Source organism: Phyllostomus discolor, chromosome 9, assembly GCF_004126475.2.
Source record: "Phyllostomus discolor isolate MPI-MPIP mPhyDis1 chromosome 9, mPhyDis1.pri.v3, whole genome shotgun sequence".
NCBI classification, from domain to species: domain Eukaryota; kingdom Metazoa; phylum Chordata; class Mammalia; order Chiroptera; family Phyllostomidae; genus Phyllostomus; species Phyllostomus discolor.
In genome coordinates, this window is record NC_040911.2 from 56,963,402 (window position 1) to 56,986,902 (window position 23,501).

At 45.9% G+C, this 23,501-nt stretch overlaps 1 protein-coding gene across 1 annotated transcript in view; it reads left to right on the forward strand.

Moving 5' to 3' along the window:
• The window catches only part of EEFSEC (eukaryotic elongation factor, selenocysteine-tRNA specific), a 340,533-nt gene that overhangs the window by 263,807 nt on the left and 53,225 nt on the right, over positions 1-23,501 (forward strand). The window contains 1 exon segment of the mRNA XM_028524131.2: positions 10,237-10,893. Within this exon segment, the coding sequence (XP_028379932.1) occupies positions 10,237-10,893 (657 nt within the window).

Below are 23,501 nucleotides of genomic sequence, written 5' to 3' on the forward strand. Positions count from 1 at the left end.
GTTTCTATGATGGAGTAGATATTTATTTATGGTGTGATAGAGTAATAAAGAATGGGCTCTCAGGACAGGCATATCTGGATGTTGCAGATACATGTCGTAACCTCTGGGGTCTCAGTTTTCCTATCTGTATCCAAAGATTGTTAGGAGAATTATATGGACCTAGGTCTATGAAGCTTCCTCACAGGGTAAGTATCTAACAGATGTGGAGTGTACATCTTCTTTATCTCTGTGTGGATCATTGTAGTGACATGATGAAATCCACTGGAACATTAGTTGTGTGTTCTCACTATTCTATGCAATGTGTTGAGGAGAGCAGAGATGAACGCTTCATGATTGCCACTTCAAATCGCTTCCACTTGAGGTTTTCAGTAGCCTCAGAAAAAGAAGCCAGGTCTTTCTGGGCACAGTATCCCATGGAATCCTCAGAATGCTGGAAAACTAAGTCGTAGATACTCAGAAGACCAGAGAGAGTATCTGACTCCATCAGGCCTGGGAGCAGACAAAAGTAGTTCATTTGCTCTCTCATCTGCTCAGTCAGCAAACATTTATTGAGTATCTGTCCTGTGCTGGGGGTACTGTGCTACCCAAAGATAGATACCAGGGAAGTCAGGTCTGAAACCACTCACTGGGCTGAGCCATCAGGAAGTTGTTGCTGACCTTGACCAGGGCAGCTGCAGTGGCTGATGACAGAAAGAGAGAGGGCTGGACTGCCCCTGCCTCTACCAGCCAGGGTCTCATACCAGGCCTGACTTTCCTGGCTTTATTGCATGTCTGAGAAGGGCTCCTCTCACAATGGCTGATGAGGGATCTTCCCTCTGCTCCTTCTCCGGAGCCATCTTTCTGGGTTTATGCCTTGAGGTCACCTACATTGTCTGTCATCCAAACCCCACAGCCCTGGCAGGGCAGAACTTCCCAGCTCCAGCAAGTCCATGACACAGTTTCTGCTCAGCTGGTCAGGAGACAGGGCCATGGAATGTCAAGCCTGCCTTTTGTCCCACAGTTTATTGTCCCAAGTCTTAGCTTATTTGCTTTGTGACCTTGGAGACATCAAAACTTCTGTTTCTTCATCCATAAAATTGAATGTAAAAATATTGACCTGTCCCATAGGGTTTTTTATGAAGAATAACTGACCCAGATGATGCTAAAGTGTCTTTGTTCATCAGAAAGGACCAAACTGCTTAGCAAGCACAAATTGTTTGCTTACTTGATGTATTCCTCCCTCCCTCCCTCCCTGGGTCTATTGCTCCCTTCCCCAGAAGAGCTTGGTAACAGACATGGCAAGGACAGGAAGAAGAGACATCCATGCCCTGTGGGGAGCCAGACTCAGAGACTGGGCCTATCTGGTGGTCCCTTCCTGTTTCACGCAGACAGGTGCCAGCAGCAGTGAGCCTCCAACTCTACCACCCATCTTTCTCTGTCATCATTCTAACTGCACCCTGCCAGAGAAATTTGGGGCCCTGGTGAACCTCAGCCCTGCTTCTCCTCTGCTTAGAAGGCTCTTTACCCCATGGGTTGAATGGAAATTCTAACCGCTCAGTCATTCTCAGGCCCAGTCCTGCTCCCACAGTGTGGGTATGAATTTCAGTGGACCTTTGTGGATGTATAGATCCCAGACTTTGACTGGAATTCTCTAAGGGCAGGGACAATGTTTTACCTATCCATGACTCTGTTAATTTTCCCACAGATATGTGTTAAGGTCTCCTGCTTGTCAGGCAGTGTGCTAGACACTGGAGATAAAAATGAAATAAATAAATAAATAAATCAAAGCCCACATTGTTATAGAGGTTACATTGCAATATGAAGACCCAGTCAGTAAACAAATATATGTCAGGTGATGGTGAGTGCTCTGAAGTAAAGTAAGACAAGAAAAAGGAGATAAAAGGGAATGAGGGTATTATGGTCTTATCTCTTACTGGGGGGTCAAGGATGGACTCTAATAGAGAGATACAAAGGAACAGAAGAAAGAGGAAAAGGAATATCTGGGGGAAGAGCAACCCAGTTAAAAGCAAATGCAAAAGCCCTGATGTAGAAATATGCTTGGCATGTTTAAGGACCCAAAAGCAAGAGGGCTCATGTTACTGAAGTGAGGTGAACAGGAGTGGGGGGCAGAGGAATCACAGAAAATAAGTCAAAGAAATAACAGGCTGATTGTAGGGCCTTCTGGTCATAAGAAGGATGTTAGATTTTTCAGAGTGAGATGAGAAACCAGAGGAGAGTTTGGAGGCAAAACTCCAGCGTTATGTCATTTTATGCTTAAGCTGTGCTAGAATGGACTGCAGTGGGGAGGAACAATAATCAAAGTCAAGTAGATCCAAGACCAGGGTGGGCAGTGGATGCAGTGGGAAAGGCTGGGGTCTCTTTTGAAATTCAAGCCCACTAGATCACCTGATGACTGTGTTTGTGTACAAGAGAGCCAAGTAGAGCCAACATGGAGCCATGTTTCTCCCCTAAGCATTTGGAAACAGAGAGCTGACGTTTCTGAAAAGGACAAGGCTGAAGGAGATAGGTCTTAGACATAATAAGCTGGAGATGCCACTAGATATCTAGATGGAAATGCCAGGAGACATTTAAGTGTGTGTGTCTTCTTCCAGCACCCAAACTTTACCTCTTCTGAAACTCTACCTGCCAGGCACCTTTTCTCATTCTGTCTCTCAGACATCAGTTCACAGAACTCTCAGCTGCCCCTCCTGAAACCTCATCCTTATTCTTTCTCATTTAGTGTGAGGTGGTTCCTTAGACTGGAAGTCTGGGAGTACTTCTGTATGTGCCAGTGTCTCATTCCACATCCAGTCTGTCACCCTGTCCCATCATTCTACTGCAGAAAGAACCTTCTGAATCTCTTCCTTGCTAGTTTCTCTCTTTCTTATTTCTCCACATCCCTAATCTACTCATATTTTCCACACTGTGTAGTCAAAGCAATCTTTTAAAAGTACAAATTAAAAGATGTCATTTGAAAGCCCTGGCTGGTGTAGCTCAGTGGATTGAGTGCGGGCTGTGAACCAAAGTGTCGCAGGTTTGATTCCCAGTCAGGGCATATGCCTGGGTTGCAGGCCATGACCCCTAGCAACCGCACATTGATGTTTCTCTCTCTCTCTCTTTCTCCCTCCCTTCCCTCTCTAAAAATAAATAAATAAAATCTTAAAAGATGTCATTTGAGACATGGCTCACATCTTTGCACAACCACATCAAAATTACAACTAAAATATAGAACAACCATCACTCAGAATCAACAGAAGTCAAATTGAATGGAAGTATGACAAGTACAAAATTAAAGAAATCATATGCACCTAGACTGGTAGGAAGGGTGCAGAAATGGAATGGGCTGGTCCCATACCCATGTGTGGTGGATAAAAATTCAGGAGAGATATCTCGGGAGCAAGGAGGCCCAGTCCCACACCAGGCCCCCCAGCCCAGGGTTCCAATGCCAGGAAGATAAGTCCCCACAACTTCTTGTTGCAAAACCTGGCAGAGATTGAGTTGCTGGAAGGAACTGCTGGAGCCCCAAGCTGTACCTCTTAACCCCCACACAGACTCACCTAATCAGACTCACTCCCTCTGAGCTTTAGCACCAGGGTAGCAGCTTAAAAGGCACCAGTAGTATAAGGGAAAAAACTGAAGTCTGGTATCGAGGTAAGCAGAGGCCATAGTTCCTTTTCTAAACCCTGCAGCAACAGCCAGCAAGCTGGTGCCATATCTGAATCTCCATCACCCTGGACAACACTGTCCCACCTTGAATATCCCCAGAGATTCCACCCCATGCAATTTAAGGGCCCACTGAAGCTGCTTTTCCATTTGAATGACTGGTCTTGGCTCATGCCTCTCAACTTCCTATTCTATCAAACAAGCAACAGTTAACCTCAGTGAGCCTCAGGCCCAGCACTAGCAGCAGCCAGCCCAGATTCACAGCTTGGCTTCACCTGGGAATCTCCAAATCCAGCACAAGTAGCAGCCATCTCAAATTGCTTTATAACTCAGGCAGGGTGGCCCAGGGTAGAACACAGGAGGAGGCTGACCTGTACCACACAGGAAACCCCAGAGCCTGTGAATTCAGTCTGTAGTTATAGACCACCTCAGAGCACCACAACCCTGCCCCTGCACAGCTGATCCTCCACAGAGAGCAGAGGATAGAGGTCAGTGGCCACTGCCAGTTTTTGCAACTGACTAGGCTGGGTAAATGCCTCCCACTGACTTGCCAACAGCAAGCAAGACTCAACTGCAAGACGAGGGTGTACTCAGCTGACACAAAGGATGCATCTTGAGTACCCAGCGTGGATGATAAGGGAGGCTGTGCCACTGGACCCTGCAGGATACCTACTACTTTAGGCCACACTACCAAGACATGAAGTCAAAGCAGCTCTACCTAATACACAGAGACTAAAGCAGGGTGGCTCCCAAAATAAAGAGACCAAGAAACATGGCTCAAATGAAAGAATAGATCAAAACTCCAGAAAAGGAGCTAAACAAAATGGAGATAAGCAATCTATTAGATGCAGACTTCAAAACAATGGTTATAAGGATGCCCAAGGAACTTAGTGAAGACCTAAGTAGCATAAAAAAGATCCAGTTAGAAATGAAGAATTCATTAATTGAAATAAAGAACAATTTATAGGGAAACAATGGTAGAGTGGATGAACCTGAGAATCCAGTCAATGATTTGGAACATAAGCAAAAATAACCAATCAGAACAACAAGAAGAAAAAAGAATCCAAAAAACATGAGGATAGTGTAAGCAGCCTTTGGGACAACTTCAAGAGGTGCAACACTCTAGGGATGCCAGAAGAAGAGAAAGAGCAAGAAATTGGAAATCTATTGGAAAAAATAATGACAGAAAACTTCCCTAATTTGGTGAAGGAAATAGACATGCAATTCCAGGAAGCACAAAGAGTCCAAAACGAGATGGATGTAAAAAGGCCCACTCCTAGACACATCATAATTAAAATGCCAAATGTTAAAGATAGAGAAGCAAGCATATTTTCTCTTGCTGAGAAAAAAATTTACCTATAGGGGAGTTCCCATAAGACTGTGAGCTGATTTCTCAAAAGAAACTTTGCAGGCTAGAAGGTATTGGCAAGAAATATTCAAAGTCATGGAAAGCAGGAACCTATTTTCCATGTTAGCAAAAGTAACATTGAGAATTGAAGGACAGATAAAGAGCTTCCCAGACAAGAAAAAACTGAAGGAGTGCATCATCACCAAACCATTATTATATGAAAGGCTAAAGGGATTTATTATGGAAAGGAAGAGGATCAAACCTATGAACAGTAAAATGGCCAAAAATACAAATCTATCAACAGTCAAATCTAAAAAAAAAACTCAAAGCAAAAAGAATAACAGAGACCAAATCATGCATAGAGAGAGCATTCTGATGGTTGCCAGATGGGAGGGGTGTGTGGAGGAATGGATGAAGAGATGAAGGGTTTAAGAAGTACAAATAGGTAGTTACAGGATAGCCATGGGGATGTAAAGTATAGGAAATGGAGTAGCCAAAAATCTTATACCCGTGACCCATGGACATGAACAATGGTGGGGGGATGGCCCGAGAGAGTGGTAGGTGCTAGGTGGAGGGTGCCAAAGGGAAAAAATCAGGACATCTGTAATAATATCAATAAAATGTAATTAAAAAATAAAAATTGTAAAACTTGGAAAAAAATAAAACATTAGGTGTCATTCCTCTTCTCAAGCTTCTACCACTGTTATCCTTCATAAGATGAAGGTGGCTGGCCTGGATGACCAACCTGACTCCATTCTCCTCAGTCAGCTTCACTGTCTTTGAGTCTTAAACAGGCTATATTCTTTTCCACCTCAGAGGCATCTGCCCACCCTGCTCTTTCTTCTGCCTGGAGCTCCTGTGGGCGGTTCCTTCTCATCCAGCTTGAGTGCCACCTTCTCAGGGAAGCCCTCCCTGACCACCCAGGAAGAAGTACCATATTTTGCAATGTACAGTGTGCTCCTGTATATACTGTGCACCCACATTTTTGGCCCAAACTTTCAGGGAAAAAAATTTTAGTTTTAATTTTTTAGTTTAATTTTTTATTTATTTATATTTAGAAACAAAACTAATTATCATATTCCAGGGTATTTTTTCACATACAGATGTTGTTATTGCTTCATAGAGTTATACTTTTAATGCATAAGCATAAATAAAAGAAAAACATTTGTATAGATACAAGATTAGTACTACCCATGTATAATGCACATCCTTATTTTTCCCTCAAAAATTTGGTCAAAAAGTGCACATCGTACACAGCAAAATACAGTAGATCCTCCAGTTATTTTCTCTAATAGCATCTCCCCATGGTTTTTTAATTCTGAATTTGTTAGTTGATGACTTAATTAATGCCCTCTACCCCTCCCCGCAAGCAAAGGATCCAAACTGTATCTTTTCTGTTCACCCTTGTATCACTCCAGGGCCTGGTACATGAGAGAAATTTAGTAAGTATGTACTGAGTGAATGCATATACAGTGTCTCAGCCACTTGACACAGATATTAGTAAATACAGGGATAGGAAAAAGTAGGTTTACAGTTTTGAGAATGCCAAGCGTAGTTTATTCTTTTATTATTTATTAATTATATTATTTATTTATATTATAACTATAAACCTAGTTTTGCCCTCTCCTGTATTTGGTGAGTGAAGTGGTGAAGAGATGGGTAGAAAATAAATGACTGAAAGTCTGTTTCCCCCATTCTTAAGTTGGTAAAACTATCTCCTTTTCTATATTTTTGATGACCTGGATGGAATTTTGTATTCTTGAAATGTATCTTGGCAGAATGAGGGCTTGCCAATGACCCCATGTGGCAATGCTGTCTGTATAACCCTGTGAGAGCCCACAGTAGTGTCACACCACCCTATCCCCATCTTTATCTGTTTCACAATATTCTGTCTAGCCCTTTAAATCTTGATTTGCAGTTATTTGTCTTTCTGCTCTGCACAGTGCCCTCTTAAGGCATTCTTTATTATTTCAGCTGTAAGAACACAAGCCTGTTGAAAAGAGAACATGCTTTGAATAAACCTGCTTGGTGGTCGACTTGATGGGTAGCAGTGAGGCTGTCAGTCTCTGTCTGTCTTTTCTATCAGTGTCTCTTAGGCCCCAGCAGGTCTGCAGTCTCAGCTTAGTACTCTGCCAGGTGTATTTTTGCCATGAGGGATTTCTTCTCCAGAATGAGGTATAGTCATTCTCTTCAGAGATACTGGATTTTTCAGCAGCCTCCTGTGCTTGGCACTAAGGATGCAGCAGTAGGTATGTCATGGCCCCTGTCTTAAGGATTTAAAAGGGGAAATGATACAAATTTGATAGGCAAAAATTGAGAAACCAGACACTGTCAAATGTTGGAGAAGATGTGTGTTCATCATGTATCTCTGGCCCTGCTGGTAGAATGTATGCTGGCACTTTATCTAGCAGAGGTAGGTACTAATTCCCCCTGGCACCTAGCAGTTTAGTCCATGACCTGTGCCCTCCAGAACCTCTTTTTGTACTGTGCATCAGGCAGAATTCTTGTGTGAGAAGGAATTCATCATAGCATTTTCCAGTAAAAAACTGGAAATGGCCCAAGTGAGTATCTATAGGAGGCTGAATCATGGTCTGTGTATACCATGTGATATACCACATTAGCAGTGAGGGAGCCACAGGTGCTGCCAACACGTGCACCAAGTTGAAGTTCAACAATTTACAAAATAAAGCAAATTATTGGTTAGGCATATGTCCTACATATGTAGTCAGCCTCTATACAACCATATACATGTGTGTAAAATGAAAGGGAATGCAACACACCAAATCCAAGGGTGTGGTTATCTCCAGCTGGGACAAGTGGGAGAGCTAGGAGGGGAGAGAGCACATGAGGATATAGAGTCCCTGGTAATGTTGAATCTTAGGTGGATCATGGGTTGTAGATGTTTATTATATTGTCATTTAAATCAGTAAGTTCATGGAGGTGGAGCTGACAGGGCCATCAACCAGCAATGACAAGTCAGTCTCAGAGTCACAGAGGATAGTAAGCAGCTCTGTCCAGAGCGGGCAGGAAAGCCCTCCAAGGAGATGACTAGAGATGACTGGTTTAGTGATGAATGAGAATTTGCCAGGTAGAAGAAGTCTCAGGGAGAAGGAGCCTCATGGACCCAGGGCAGAGACATACAGAACCATGGTGTGTGCAATGAATCACTCAAGCTCCCATTGTCTATGGTTAAAGGGTTGGGAGAAGATGGAGCAGGAATAGCTGTAAGGTGGGCCTGGTGGTGGGAGGTTCCAGTGAAGGCAGAGGAGCCTGGCAAGCAAAAAGGATCCTGGGGGCTGTGGCAGCCCCCACCCATCCTGAGCAGCATCACTCAGTGGGGATGACTGTTTCCCCATAGAAATTCAGTCAACCAAAGCATTTTCTGTTACAACAGCTACACCCAAAAGGTTTAAAAGTCACTATGTAGAAGATAGGAGCTCTTGTATATGTTGGTGCCAAAGGATTGCATCATCAGACCTGTGTCTTAGAAAACTGGCCCAGAAGAGAGAGGGCAGCATTCTGGGCCAGAGGACAGCCCACTGGGCTGCTGTGAGTCTTGGGGGAAGAAGTTGTAATTCAGGTCCTACCTCACTGAGCAGACACTTAGTGTGAGATAATATTCAACATTCTCCAGTTACTCTGAGATGCATTCCTAAAAATCTGTTTCCCTTTGCCCATGTAGACCATTTCAGAGATGTTTTATGTTTCTCCTTGATTGATCTTGACTGTAGCTTTTGACACTGCCTCTCACTTTCTCTGCCCCCCTGACCTTTTGGTTAGGCAGTTAATGATCTTTAAACAAACACTCGAGTATTAAGGCTCTCCAGAAAGGGACCTGGGCCTGATGTCATTATAGAATTCTCCCTTTATCCAGGGGGAAAATGAGTGTTCCATACACCCCACTTTGTAGACAAAGATGCTTGTGACCTGAAGGTCAAAATTGTCTTTAGGTTAACAATTTTTGATGGCAGATTTTCTGAAATATGTTATACATTTCTCTGCTTTGCTAAAGAGAAATCCATGAACATGATTTCATCTCACCTCTGAGACAATGAATCTTAGTAGGAACATTCATTTCGTGAACATTTGACAGGGCCTATTCCATGTCTATTCCTGATTTACAAACTGTGGGTACAGAAATCTGCCTGGTGTAGAGTTGGTGTAATGATTTAGAAGCAGAGATAAAAAATCAAGCTTGCCTGAATTCCTGGGTGACTTCCCGTCCACCTACCCTCCCCTCCTGCACTCCCTGCTGAAGCCCTCCCATGTCTTTCTTTATTTCTCAAATTCACCAAGCCTCTTCCAGGCCTTTGCACTTATTGGTTCCCCTGTTTAGAACTTCTTCTGAGCCTTCACACAGCTTCTTCCTATGATCAGGAATTGCCTCTACAGAGATCTTTCCTAACCACTGATCTAAAAAAGCCAGACCCTCCCACAACCCCAGGCCTTCTCTATAGCATGTTATATATAATATGCATATAGATATAGAAATAGATATTAGTTATATGTATTCAAACAAAAATTTGTATTTTATTTGTAGTAATATAAATTTAGTTGATATATTAACATGTTTATAATTTTGTTGTTTTTTTCTGAGTATTAAGCTCTTTGGAAATAGACTTCACTCTATTCCTACCCTTAGAACAGTGCCTGAAAAACAGCTAGGATATATGCATTGATGAATGAAGAGTGGCCCTGCCCTGGAGAAGCCCACAGGCTAGCAAACAGATGCGTACAGATTAAGCAGTGATAGCACAGCAGGCCGAATGTGATTGAGAGGGGCTGAGGTGGGACCATGGAGAAAGAGATCCTACCCACTGGAGTCTGCATAGACTTCCCAGGGCAATGGTGTTTGACCTGGGTTTTCAAGGACAAATGGGCATAGGTTGGCAGGCTGAGGAACTGGAGGGCCCTTCTGCATGGGGTGGCAAGCCTATACAGAGGGTTCAAGGCAAAGATGTGTGGGAATGGAGCTTGGGGTGAAGCGGGGACTAGAATATTGGAGGAAACTAAGGTAGTACAGGATTTGGCTGCTGTGACCACTGCCCGCATCTTGGACTAGGGTACCCAGGGTGTGGACCTGGGCCTCGTATTTTTAGGGTGGAGTCTGTTCTGTCTAAGGGGAGTCTGGCCCCAGAGCTCCCCACAGCTAGCACATGGTAGCACGGGACTGGGATTTCTGCACCTGGAACCCTCAACCTCAGAGCTCGTGGGTTTCATGACCTTTGTCTTTTGCTTCTGACCAGGTTGTGAAGAAGGTCAAGTCCATGCAGATGTTCCACATGCCTGTCACCTCAGCCATGCAGGGAGACCGGCTAGGCATCTGTGTCACTCAGTTTGATCCCAAGCTGCTGGAACGTGGCCTGGTGTGTGCTCCTGAGTCCCTGCACACTGTCCATGCAGCCCTCATCTCCGTGGAGAAGATCCCATATTTTCGGGCACCCCTGCAGACCAAAGCCAAGTTCCACATCACAGTGGGCCATGAGACAGTCATGGGCCGGTTGATGTTCTTCAGCCCTTCTCCTGACAGCTTTGACCACGAGCCTGTGCTGGACACCTTCGACTTCTCCAAAGAATACCTGTTCCAGGAACAGTACCTCTGCAAAGATCTGGTGCCGGGGGCAGTAAGCAGTGATCAGGCCAATGAGAATGTGGGCCAGGCCACAGAAGGCCAGTATCCTCGGCAACAGTGGGCCCTCATAGAGTTTGAGAAGCCTGTCACCTGCCCTCGGCTGTGCCTGGTGATTGGTTCCAAGCTAGATGCGGACATTCACACCAACATGTGCCGTCTGGCCTTCCATGGCATCTTACTGCATGGGCTGGAGGACAAGAACTATGCTGAGAGCCTCTTGCCCAGGCTGAGAGTATACAAGTTGAAGCACAAGCATGGTCTTGTAGAGCGGGTAAGCAGCTCCTCCCTGCCCATTGCCCTTCTGTCTGGCCCTGGGGGCTGGGATGGACACAGTTAGGCATCTGTTATGAGAGCCAGGAAGGCTTCAGAGACTTTCTGATTATAACTTCTGTACTTTTTAGACAAGGAAACTGAGGCCATCAGTGGTCAAGTGGCCCAGGTTCTCTTATCCCATTAATCATTGTGCCTGGGTCTAAACCCAGGTGGGGGGGCCCAATGTACCCATCACAGTTCAGCTGCTCTGGCTCCCCTCTTCCTTAGGTAGTAGAGGTGCCCACATAGGGCAGAGCAGGCCTGGCTGTCACACAAACCAGTTTCAGACAGCAGTGTTTCACCCAGGCCAGCAACCAGCAGTGTCAGTGGCCTTCCTGAACTTTAGATGAGAGGCTGGGCCCTGCCCCATCACCCTGATGCCAGGCCCTGGCTCTCAGTTGGGGGCTGAGTCTCATCAGGCCGGGTGGCTTCCATGTCTGCCCTAAGCCAGTCATGTCAAGGGAGGAATCATGGCTGGTCATGCAGGCCAGACTGGGCCAAGTCTGTCCTTAACCTGCGGGGTGGGTTAGGGAATAAGGGTTAATGGTAGCAGGGGGGGCCAGAGAACAAGAGGTAGGAAGGTACAGGAAGATGACAGAGAGGAAGGGCCCCTGCTGCTGGTTTTCTGGGGTACCTGATATCACTGGAGGCAGGTCTTAAGTGTGTGAGTAAGCCAGTCTAGTTTATAGGCTTATCATTAGGGGGGATAGTTATGGGAGCCTGAGGGAGCCTACACAGGGTCCCAAAGTCCTGGAACCCCCTCCTCCCATTGGGTGGATCTGCCCACCCCCCAACATCCATCCCTACAGGTCTGAGTGGGAATCCATGCCTACTGGACCTCACATAAATGGGTGGACAAATGTGCAAACCTCACTAACTTCACTGTCCCTGGGGCTGGCTGCCTTGGTATGGGTCTGTGCAGGTAAGGGATGGCTGTGTGTTTAGCTGACTGAGCTTGGCAGTGCAGAGACACCAGTGTTGGGGGGCTCAGGGTCCTAGTGGGAAATGTCCTTGTAACCGAACAAGTGGGCTCGACTGCCTGCCATAATGAAAACCAAACTCATGAGACACATGTCGATGCAAAAGGAAAAAGGGTTTTATTCAGATACTGTGACCCAGGAGAATGGTGACTCACATTTCAAAGACCATCTTGTCTTCCTGCTCAAGCCTGCAATTCTAATAGAGATAGGGAGAAGAGGGCTTTTTTTCCTATCTAATTATTTTACTACATTTTTGCATGCTTGGGCCCTATCCATTCATCTTTCTAGACCATGGCTCACTCAGTGTACCTTCTCCTGCACCATCTTAGCCAGTGGGAGAGACTCCCTGGCACTCCCTGACTATCTACAGTATCAGGGTCAGTTGGGAAGGAGGGCTGCAGAACCTGCCATCAGGAAGCCTGGAGGTGCCATAGCCCTCAGCCCACCTCCCCTGTACTTGACTTGTACCTGCACATCCAGGAGAGCTGGTTGGAATCTGCAGGGCACCCCTAGGTCCAAGTACACCTGCATACAGCCCCATTGCCCCCCTCCCTCCCCTTTCCCATTTGGCTTGCCCTTCTGACTGACTGCTTATGGTAACATCCTGAGGCTCTTAGCAGGCCCTGTTCCCCAGATAGTGGGATGAGGTCACCCCTGTGGTCTAGCCCTGCTTGCATCATCACAGGCTCCACTTCAGTGTCAGACCCATACCGAGCAGGTGCTCAGGAGAAGATGCCCAGGACCTTGGGCATTAGGAAGTATTAGGGTTACCATTGTCTACCACCCTCTTATCTCACTTACTTCTTCCAGATCCCCAGGTATTCTCCTCTGGAAGTCTGTCATTGCAGAACCCTTCCCCTCCCCTCCTCATCTCAGAATGCTTCCTAGGAACTCAGGCCTGTCCCTCTTTCTCTCCTACACTTACACCTCATATGCCCTCTGATGGAGAAATGAGGAGCAGCCCCTTCCTTACCTGCTCACAGGTCCAAAGCTTGGTATTCCCAGCCCCATGAGCATAGCCCTCCAGCTCAGCCAGGCACAGTTTGGTCACCCTGTGTGTGGATCCTGGAGCTGGGTCTACATCCCATCTCTGCTGTTCTCTGGGCAGTCAATGGTCCTCTGTGAACATCTGATTTTTTTTGTCTGCAGAGTGGTGGTATGCCTAAGTTCCTGGGGTCACTAGGAAGTGTTGAAGGCTGACCGTCAGCCCTAGGCAAGCCCCAAGATGCTCATTTAAGATGAAGGTGATAAAGCACTCACCACTCATTTGTCTAACTTGATTTATTAGCAGCATTATGGAGTAAAATTATTTTGTGGTGAAATATCTACCATGGAGTAATGCCCCACTTGGTGTGTTCATGGATCTAATTGTCCCCCACACCAGCCTGTCAGTGGTGCTGGCAGTCACCTCCTGTAAGGACAGGAGCATGGGTTTGTGAGCAGCCAAGTAAACACACTGCTGAAATGACTCCTTGGTAGGAGACTTACCTTCTGGTAAGGTTGGTAAAGCATTGAACTTGGGGATCAGATGAACAGGGCTCAAACCCTGACTATGCCATGCAACACTGCATACCTCAGACTGCTGTTTTATCTCAGCATCCTCATTCATTCACAGCAAACTATTGACCTCATAGGATTCTTTTGAAGGAGCCACCATAGCACAGGGTGTCACATGTAAGAGTCAGCTCTAGCACAAGTGTAGCCAGAAGGCTGGGCTGTTTGTGAGGGGTAGCCCTGTTTGCTTTAAATAGGACCCAGAGTGCCCAGAGATTTTCAAATTGGTTGGTTGGCCATGGTGTGGGCTGTGTGGCAGAATGGTCAGATGTGCAGGCCCAGGGTGTGGCAGGCCTGGGCTTCATTTCCACCCTCATACCTCCTACTGTGGAAATGGTAAGTCTTACTGTGGACTTCCCTGTACCTGAGGGACATCACATGCCCTGTGGGATCAGATGGAGGTGAGATGGAGAAGTGCATGTGAGGGCCTGAGATCAGTGCTTAGCTCCTAAGTCTGTGTTTACTGTTTCATATATATTAATTTTTAAGCTCTTGGGGTTAGAATAATAAATCCTGGAGGTTGGGGCCAGAATGGTATTTCACTCCTTTCCCAGGACATTATTATCCCTCTTTGAAGGACAGGGACCAGTTCCCCAACCCCTTCAGGATCCACCCAGGGTTTGTGGAAGTGGCATGTTTGAGAAGGGAGTTAAGAGTCAGTCTGGCCCATAGATGTGGTTGTCCAAGGCAGGGAGAGCCCATGCTGATCTTTTTCCCTGCCATGCTCGGCTACCTCCAAAATTTCTTAGACACAATCACAACTACCTCCCAGTGTCCTGGGCATGTCTCCAAGAGGCCAAGTAATCTTGAAAGGGTTAAATTCAATTTCCTAGGACAGATCACCATCTTGGAAAGCCAACTCCCAGCCTTTGCTTCATGATGCTGGGCCAACTCTTTGTGTCTGTTCTGCAGACACAGTCAGCTTTCTGGGAGCTCAGCTTGGTCCTCCAATATGTCCTCCATTCATAGAAAAGGAAGGCCCAGTCCTCCACAGATAGGTGTTGAATGGACACTTTCCACCTGGGAAGACGTAGGTAGATAGGCTTTCTGAGCCTATTACCTAAAAGACATTATTCATTCATATGTTCAGATGTTTAGCAAGATCCTGTGTATATCAAGCACTGGGGATACAACAAGATGGACAAAGTTCTTGTCCTCGCAAGGGAAACTGGCAAGGGACAGTAAATTATACACTTTCAGATAGTAGTAAGTGCTAGAAAGAAAGTAACTAAGGGAGGTAACTAGGAAATGCTGAGGACCATGCATGACACATTGCAAAGGCCAGCTCTCCACCCTTCCCAGCCTTCCCTCTCCCTGCACTAGGCTTCACTGTCTCCCATTGGACCATATCAGACTCCCTCACACATGTGGCTTACTTAACTCATTGGTGTCACTTAGAGTGACTATGGCCCATGGGCCACATTCCAGCAACTGGTCTTGCCCTACTTCTAATCATCTTCTAAGCTAGTTTCCTCTGGATTCTCTTTCTGAGCTGCTGCAATCAAATACAACCTAATTAACTCACCACTGGAAGTGGTTTTCTTTGTTCAGCAACAAATGAGTCACTTGGGAACTGACTGGTTGCTGGCTCATTCTCATTTTTTATTTTTGTGAAGAAATTCTGCTGTGATATACTGTTTGAAATTTTCTCACTTTTCTAACCATTATTTTTCTGTGAGCTTAGAATGTATGTGATGCCAGTGTATACTGTATTCTGTCAGTAGAGCCAATAAGGAACACAACACCTTGCCATGTAATTCATTTAAGTAATATCCACACCCCACTGAGCCTTAGAAGTGTAACATTTAAAGTCCACTTTTTCTGTATTGAATGTGGATGTGCACTATTGATGGATATACACTGATAATATGAGTAAATAACTAAAATATGTGGTTGGGTGAGATGCCGTGAAGCTCTCCCTATATTATTGTGATTTGTTGTGCACCCAGCACTCCCTAGATCTCTATTGCAACTGCTCAGCTCTACTGCTCTGGTCAAAATGGAAATGAGTCAGTGTGGCTAAGTGCCAGTAAATTTTACTTATGGATGCTGAAATTTGAGTTACTTTATAGTTTTCATCCATCAAGAAATAGTCTTCTTTTACCCTGGCTGGTGTAGCTCAGTGGATTGAGCACGGGCTGGGAACCAAAGTGTCCCAGGTTCGATTCCCAGCTAGGGTACATTCCTGGGTTGCAGGCCATAACCCCCAGCAACCGCACATTGATGTCTCTCTGTCTCTCTGTCTCTCTCTCTCTCTCTGTCTCTCTCTCTCTCCCTCTCTCCCTCTCTCCCTCCCTCCCTCTCTCTCTCCCCCCCTCCCTCCCTAAAAATAAATAAATAAAATCTTAAAAAAAAACAGAAAATCCTTGATAACTACTGATAATTTAAAAAAAAAAAGAAATAGTCTTCTTTTGATGTTTTTCAACCCACTGGAAAATGTAAAAACCACTCCTAGCTAAAAGCCATACAGAATCAGTGGACAGAATTTGACCCTTTAGCTATAGTTTTTTGACACCTGATCTAAATGGTAAATAGAAATCTTAAAATAGACGACATATCCTGCAAGGGAAAGTCTGATGTCATCTACAGCTACAAGTACTCTCTCTACATTCCCTAGGAGTTGGGTTCTCAGGTTCTCAGGTGGGGCTTGGGTTAATAGAGTAGGTCCAGAGCACTCACCCCAAGGGGAGAGAAGGAAAATAAAATGGTTCTAAAAGACTGTCTTTCTGGGGAAAGCATTTGGTGATGGAGTTAGTGTATGGTGATGAGGGAAATCATTAGTACCCCAATTTTAAGTAAAAACACAGAAATATGTATAGGATTATGAACACAGACAAAGGAAAAGAGACTATGAATGGAATAGAAAACTGTAATAGAATTTCCACATTAACTAAGGAGACACCGGAATGAATTTGATTAAACCAAACAAAAATAAGAAAAACAGGAACACTTCATAAATAATAAGAAAACAGAAGGAGCAAGATTAAGTGTTAGTCACACTAAATATGAATGGATGAGTTCTATTTAAATACAGAGATGGGCATATTGGATTAAACACATAAAATCTGGTTATATGGTGTTTATAAGAAATACACTTAAAGTGATAAAGGTTAAGAAAAGAAATGTCAGGTGACTAAACAAAAAGAAAACATAAGTAATAATATTAATTTCAGACAATGTAGAATTAAGATTAAGAATACTAACCAAGATAAAGAAGGATGTCATATGATGATAAAAAGCACAGTTACAAACTTGTGTACACAAAACATAAAAACAACATCTATTAGAAATCCAAGGAGAACTTGAAAAAAATGGAACGATAATTGCAGTGGGGCACATTACAGTGCATATTCCAGAATCAAACAGGCCCACTAGACAGCAGATAAAAGACAAGGAGACATAATACCATCACTATGCATGATAGGTAGATAGAAATTCTTACATCCCATGCATAGAGAATGTATACTTTCTCCTATGTACATGCCACATTTACAAAACCTGAGCATTCAGCAGTAGCCATTCAAAAAATATTTGTAGAACACTCACTATGTGCTGTTTTCAGGGCTGGAGATATAACAATGACTAAGAATAGCAAAATTCCTTCTCTCATGGAATTTAGATTCTAGTTGTATATGTGGCCATAGAAAAAACCCTAAGGGATTTTTAAAAATAGAAATCATGACCCACTGAAATTAGAAATGAAGAATTTATATGTAGATATGGATATAGATATATATATTGTGTGTGTTCATTCTTTCGTATATTTTCTGCTTGGAAATTAACAAACAGTAAATGCTGTCCACTTGGTTAAGGCCATTTCTCATACTATGTATTATATAATGTAGAACTTGTTAGTAATAAGCTTTTTCTCCTTTTTAGTTTTCTTGTAGTCTTTTGATGACATTGAAGAGAGCCTTAGATTCTCTCAGAGGTGACTTTAACACAGGGACAAGATTTAGACCCTTCCATAGCCGCAGTATATAACTAGGATTCAGTGTATTTTCTTCATTGTATTTGCAAGCCACTCTAGTTTTCTCTTTATGGTACTATGTGACATTTCCCTTTTAAGCATATGTATTTAAAGAAAACTTTAAATGATAGTTAGGTAAATGATAGTATAGGTGTGCAAAGATCAGATGAAAATGATGAGTGGTGAAGGGTATGTCACAGCCAAGGATGGGAGATGCTGGGCCATGTCCCCAGATGTCTCTGCACCTTAGCCAGTGGATCCTTTCTTATGAGCCCAGAGCAGAGTCTCATAGGAAATGGGGTCTTCCTAGTGCAAGACAGACTCATTCCTATGCCAGAGGGATATCCAGAGGGCTACAGGGGCCAGGAGCAGAGCAAGAAATTCTGCTGAGGTGGGAGGAAGTGGTCTGGTCAGGGAAAGCACAAAGAGCCAATGACCTTTGAGCTGTGCCTCATCATTGTTCAGATGCTGGGGGCACAGGGGGAGAGTTTGGGGGAAGGACGTGAAAGAGAGTCTTCCCAGATCCAGGCATTATTTCTGTAGGAGCATAGAGCTGCCATGCCTGGCCCTGGCCATTTGGGAAAAGACCTTCAGCCTATGGTGCCCAGCAGCTGGAGGGCAGGTGACAAGAGCTCCAAGAGACAGGCAGGACCAGCTACTCAAGCCAGACTTTTTAACCCCAACCAGGAGATATACTGCACAGTAGGGGGTGAAAGGAGGCTGGGCCCTTCTATTCAACTTGTGCTAAAGAAATACTCAGTAGAGCCAGCAGAGCAGCCTACAGGGAGGCTGTCCACTCAAGGTCCCCAGTCTTACCCCTCTCACCTAGCCTTCTAGTCTCACCCTGAGCTCTAGTGCCTTGAGTTGACTTGAGTCATCTGACCATCACTAAATTCACTCTGTGGGTCCCTGTTTTCTCACTTGTAACAATTATGTGAAAAGAAATGGGCACATGAGGGCTCAGCGCCAAGGTCTGTGAGTGTTCTGCATCTCTGCTTGCTCCATTTCACACCTACTATTGCCACGCCCCAGGCAATCAATCACCTCCCCATCACTCTTCCTTATTCCCTGCCCTGGCAGCTTGCATAGCTCGACCCAAATCACTTTTTACAAAACAAAGGTATTCCTCCCAGCTCTTACTCAAAAATCTCTTTTAGCCTACTTCACCACCAGGACAAAGACAATGGTCACACCTTAGCATACCATGGCTGGCTGGCCATATGAAGTTAGTGACAGGACAGCTGTGGGTGCTAGGATATGGCAGGCCAGGAAGGCAGGCAGGTAGGGCCAAGTGAATGCTTCCTTGAGGCCAGGGTTGGAGGAAAGGAGAGGGCCAATCATGGTGGTATCTGCAGGTCAAGGCTACAGGGAGCTCAGGCTGCAGCCGGCCAGTCTGCCAGAGTGCCAGGGCTTGCTAGGTGGACCTCCTGAGGGTGTAGGACTTTGGGCAATTCTCTTACCCTCAGTTTCCTTACCAGAAGAATGGGGGCTATAGCCTTTATTTCATGGGGTAGTATAAGGAAGGGAAATCAATCCATTCAAGATGCTGAGTGTTGTAGCTGGCATAGGATGGGCTCTTGCTGAGCAGTAGTAGGTATCTTCATTGCTGTTTACTCGGACTTTCCTCATGGTGCAGATGCCTGGGTTCCCAGGTGGGGTGGTGGCAAGAAGCTGGCACCCTATTCCCCCCTTTGTGGGATCAGGCCAGGAGTGCTGGTCATCCTGGGTTTGGTACCCATTGGCACAAGATAGCCTTAGGTCTGGGTCAGAGAAGCCTGTGGCATCCAGCAAACCAAATGTAAATAGGCAGACACCACCAGGAGCACTGGCTGGTTTTGCAGTGGGAATCAGCACTGCCTCCCGGCTCTTGGCTTGCCCCCTGTACTACTCACGGCTTTTTAAGTGGGACAAGAGTACCAGGAGCTTGCTGGCTGGGATTCAGGCTGCTCTGTGACTGCCCCTGGTAAGGAGGAGCTATACTCCCTGAGTAGGGACCATCTGGCAGACTTGATGGCCCCAGGTGGACAACTTCATCCCATTCCCCCGAAGAAGCAGCACTTGTCCCACTTGGCTACCCCTTGCTTCCCCAAGGCTGTGTCAGCTCCCAGGCCACATGAAGAGACAGGTGCCCCTGGAGCAGAGCCTACGAAGATGCTCTCCTTGAGGATAAGATCAGATAGCTGTCCTAGTGTTCTGGCCCCAGCCCAAACCCTAACCCTCTTTCCTCCCTTACAGATGTCGCTGTCAATAGCTAAGAGTCTTGCTTGGCTGCTGAAGGTCCTATTAACCTGCCTTTGGAAATTGCTTTTTCTTTGTTTATATATAGACACAGGGTCAAGGCAGATCGATGTGGTGGAAAGAGCTGGCTCTGGCGACCAATGCACTTAGCAGGCACTGGTTGGCCTGACTATGGACACATCTCCCCCTCCCCACTCTATCCTCTTCTTCTGAAGAACCTGTTTCTTCTTTAAAGGAGCTATAGAAGGGAGTTGATGAAACCACATGTGCAAAGGACCAAGCGTAGGGCCTGGTAATACACAATTCAATGTTCAGTAAAATGTTAGTTTTGGTTTTTCTATGTGAAAAAGCAGCTGCCTTTGGAAGCCGTGTTTTGGTACTTTGTGATCAGCCACTGATGAGTTTTACCTGCATGGGTGCCTTGGTGACAGAAAATAGAAACAAGGAGGGATTCAATGTGGGCAGGAGGTTTTAAGTGTGGAGGGAGCTGGGAAGCAGGGCTTGTCACCAATCAAGAGAGCGCCTGCTCAATGGTAGCTGGCCCAGGTTTGAGAAAAACAGCCCTAGCTAGTCTGAGAGCTGGTTGTGGGGAGTGGCGGGCAGATTCTGGCCCACGCTAGGTCTCCTTACCATGGGCCTCTGGATCTCAATTGATAAAATCAGATGAATCAAAGGCTAATTTCTTTGTCTGGGCTCACCCTAAGGGACTGCAGTGAGCTATCCTTGCTGAAAGCATAGTTTCATGTCCAAAATCTCATTTCTTCCTCACAAAAACCTTGGAGATAGATACATCTGTCCTGTTTCACAAGAGAGCACCCTGAGGCTCAGAGGAGTGCCTTGGCTTGCCATGACCCTGCACTGCGAGGAGGGAAAGGCTTATCTTGGTGAAATGTTTCCTATGCCAAACAAGAATGAATGGTACTAGAGCATCATCATTATGTTGGGGATTCTCGGGGAAGTTATTCAAGCCTGGTGGCCTTCACATGCCCTGGAAGAGTCAATATTCCATTTGACGGGAGCCTTGGAGAGGACTTTGATTGAGGGGTGGAAGCTGGGGTATGAGGGAAAACCTGAGGGCAGACCCTGGCAGGTAGTCTATGCTGAGTATGTGTTAGCATCCTTGCTTTCCTTCAACAGGTTTTATAAGTCTCTCTATCTTGTGCTTTGAGGATATGTTAGAAGATCCTCTGTCCCAAATGGTGCTTCATTTTAGCTTCTCCCAGTTTGACATTGTGCCAGTCTTTTCTCTGGGTGGTTATTCTGCTACCAAGTCTTAAGTGTTCTTGTCAACATCAACACCTCTAATCCTAACAGCCTTTTCCAGAGGAAGAAACTGAGGTTCAGAGAAATCCCTTGCCCAGTCCCTTGTCATAGAGCTGGAAGAGTTAGGACTCAAACCTTCCCAACCCCTTTTCTCATTTTAGTTCTCCCCACAGCAGACCTGGCTCAGGGCTCCATTTTACAGCCTACCAACCCTCTTTCCTTAGTGCCACTTCTCCAATTTTAATTAGAATAGTTGCTTTGGAACTTGGGCATTTCCCAAGCCTTATTATGGGAGCCAGGCTCTGAGAGAGACACACACATGTAATGACATAATTATGTGCAAAGGCAGCCAAGTCCCCACTCAAAAGCTGGGGACAGTGGGGACTCACCTGGCATGTGAGTGAGCATTTGGCTTCCATGTGCAACCCGTGACTGCTCCAATGACTGAAGGCTAGTAAATGAAGTAAATTATTCATTCCAACAGTGAAAGTCCCTTCTTAGAGTTATTGTTGTAACTGCTGGCCCCATTTCAGCATTGTTCCCCAGGAGCAAGGCTGACAGAGCAAATCCTGCATGCACTGCCTTTGGTTTGACATTACAATGATTGATTTCAAGGTGAAAAACCTCCAGTTGTTCTCTGAGAGTTTTCCCATGTTGGATGTGCTGGTGTCTGATCCCTCAGGTCTCTCCTTTAGTATGAAGAGTCTGTAATTTGGAGAGGAGCCTAACTACTGCACATGTGTATGCACACACATATTCTAGAGATGGATAGGGCTGAGGAAAGCCATTTCCCCAGTCTCCTTCTTTAAACATCCAGGACAAATGATAACCCCTAGTCTTCCTGAAGCTCTCTAGAGATGGAGGCCTCACTGCCTATAGCAGTAAGGGCTGTCGTCTCCCTCCCAACCAGGCTTTCAATCCAATGAGGTTTCATGCAGCAGACATTTGATGAGTCCCCTCTTAGCACCCACCCTGCCCCAGTAATTTCTGAAAAGTTTTTGTTCTGGGATACAGAAATGTGCTTAGGCCAGCTCCTGCCTTTCAAGACACTCCCACCCCCCACTTCCAACTGGGCCACTGGTACAGGCAAGCTGCAGCCGTGCTGGGAGACCCGCACACAGGCTTCATCCGGGCTGCTCCCACCACAGCCTCTGACTAGGGATTGTGTGATTGTCAGGGTCCTATGGAAGAGTGCTGTGTCACCCAGCAAGGTCTGCTCACATCTGTGGGACAGTAGCCAGTGGGGTAGGGTGCACAGAACCCCATCTAGTGCCCTGTGGTCCTGCATGATGCAGCTAGGAGAACCCTGAGGGAGTGTGGGGCAGCTGAGGCTCCATGTGAACTCATAGCAACTCTCTTTCCCCACATTATAGATGGGAGCTGAGGCCCACACAAGTTAAGACAGGGGTCAGAGTCCTCAAGGCCACCAGAGAAGTGGGTCTTTGAGCCCTAGTTCTGACCCACTATGCAAACAGGAACTCACCATGCCATCTGGAATCCACCTGTCTGCTGTGAAACTTTAAAGTCTGGATGGATAACAGCACTCCAATGTGCTTTTTAGCTCCTTTCATCTTTCCTCATACCTGACCCCATTCTCATAACCTTTTATCCTGTGTTCTCTTGTCTCTAGTATACCACATTTTCCTAAATACAGAGGCCTATACTGGAACTGGTTACTCAGACCACAGATGGGGAAAGCCTACCCTTCAACCTCATTTCTTGGGTGAGGAAACTGGAGGCCCAGGAAATCGTTTGCCTTTCGTGTTTTCTGTGTGTGGCCTACAGTGCACATCACAGTGGTGCATTTGGGCTGGCATAGCTTCCTTTGACAGTGAGGTCCTTGGGCCCACCACAGTTCCCACATCTTGTGGCCATGCTCCATTCATTGTCCTTCCCTGTCTCCTTTCCTGTAGACAGCCTGTGGGAGCTGGGTCCCTGCACTTGGGGATCAGCTCCTCCAGGAACTTGGGGTTTCAGGAGCTAGGACTGAGCAGATAGTTCCTGAACCAGACTTGCAAGCCAGCTTGGGTCCATCCAGTCACAGCCTGGCTCAGAGGAGCGCAAGGGGATGGAGAATGCCATGGCTGGGCTTATTCACTGCTGCCAAACCTCTGCCTTCCCTTGGCTATTGTTCCCCTGGGACACCAAGCAGTAAGAAAATGGAATGTGTGACTTTGGGCAAATCTCTTAACCTTGCTGAGTCCCTACAGGGCTTTTCAGAGAGAAGCCATGGAGGCATCTCTCCTAGAATATGGCTGAAGATACCTGTGGCTTTCATGTGCTACAGGCCAGGTGGGAGAGCAGAGTCAAGGTCTTGGAGTCTGAGGAAGGAAGCACCTGCTGCTGGCTCTGAAAAGGGTCCACCTGGCTGCTGGAATACAACAGTGTGACTGTCAGTGGGCATGGTACCCCAGAGTTCCTGAGGCCAGATTCCCAATGGTATGCTGAAGGGCAGCCTCCCTTTCTTACTGTCTGATCCACAAATGGAATTGAAGACACAGAAGGTAGCAGGAGCACCCAATCAGCACTGTTGTGTCTTCTGGACAAATCATAAGACAAGAG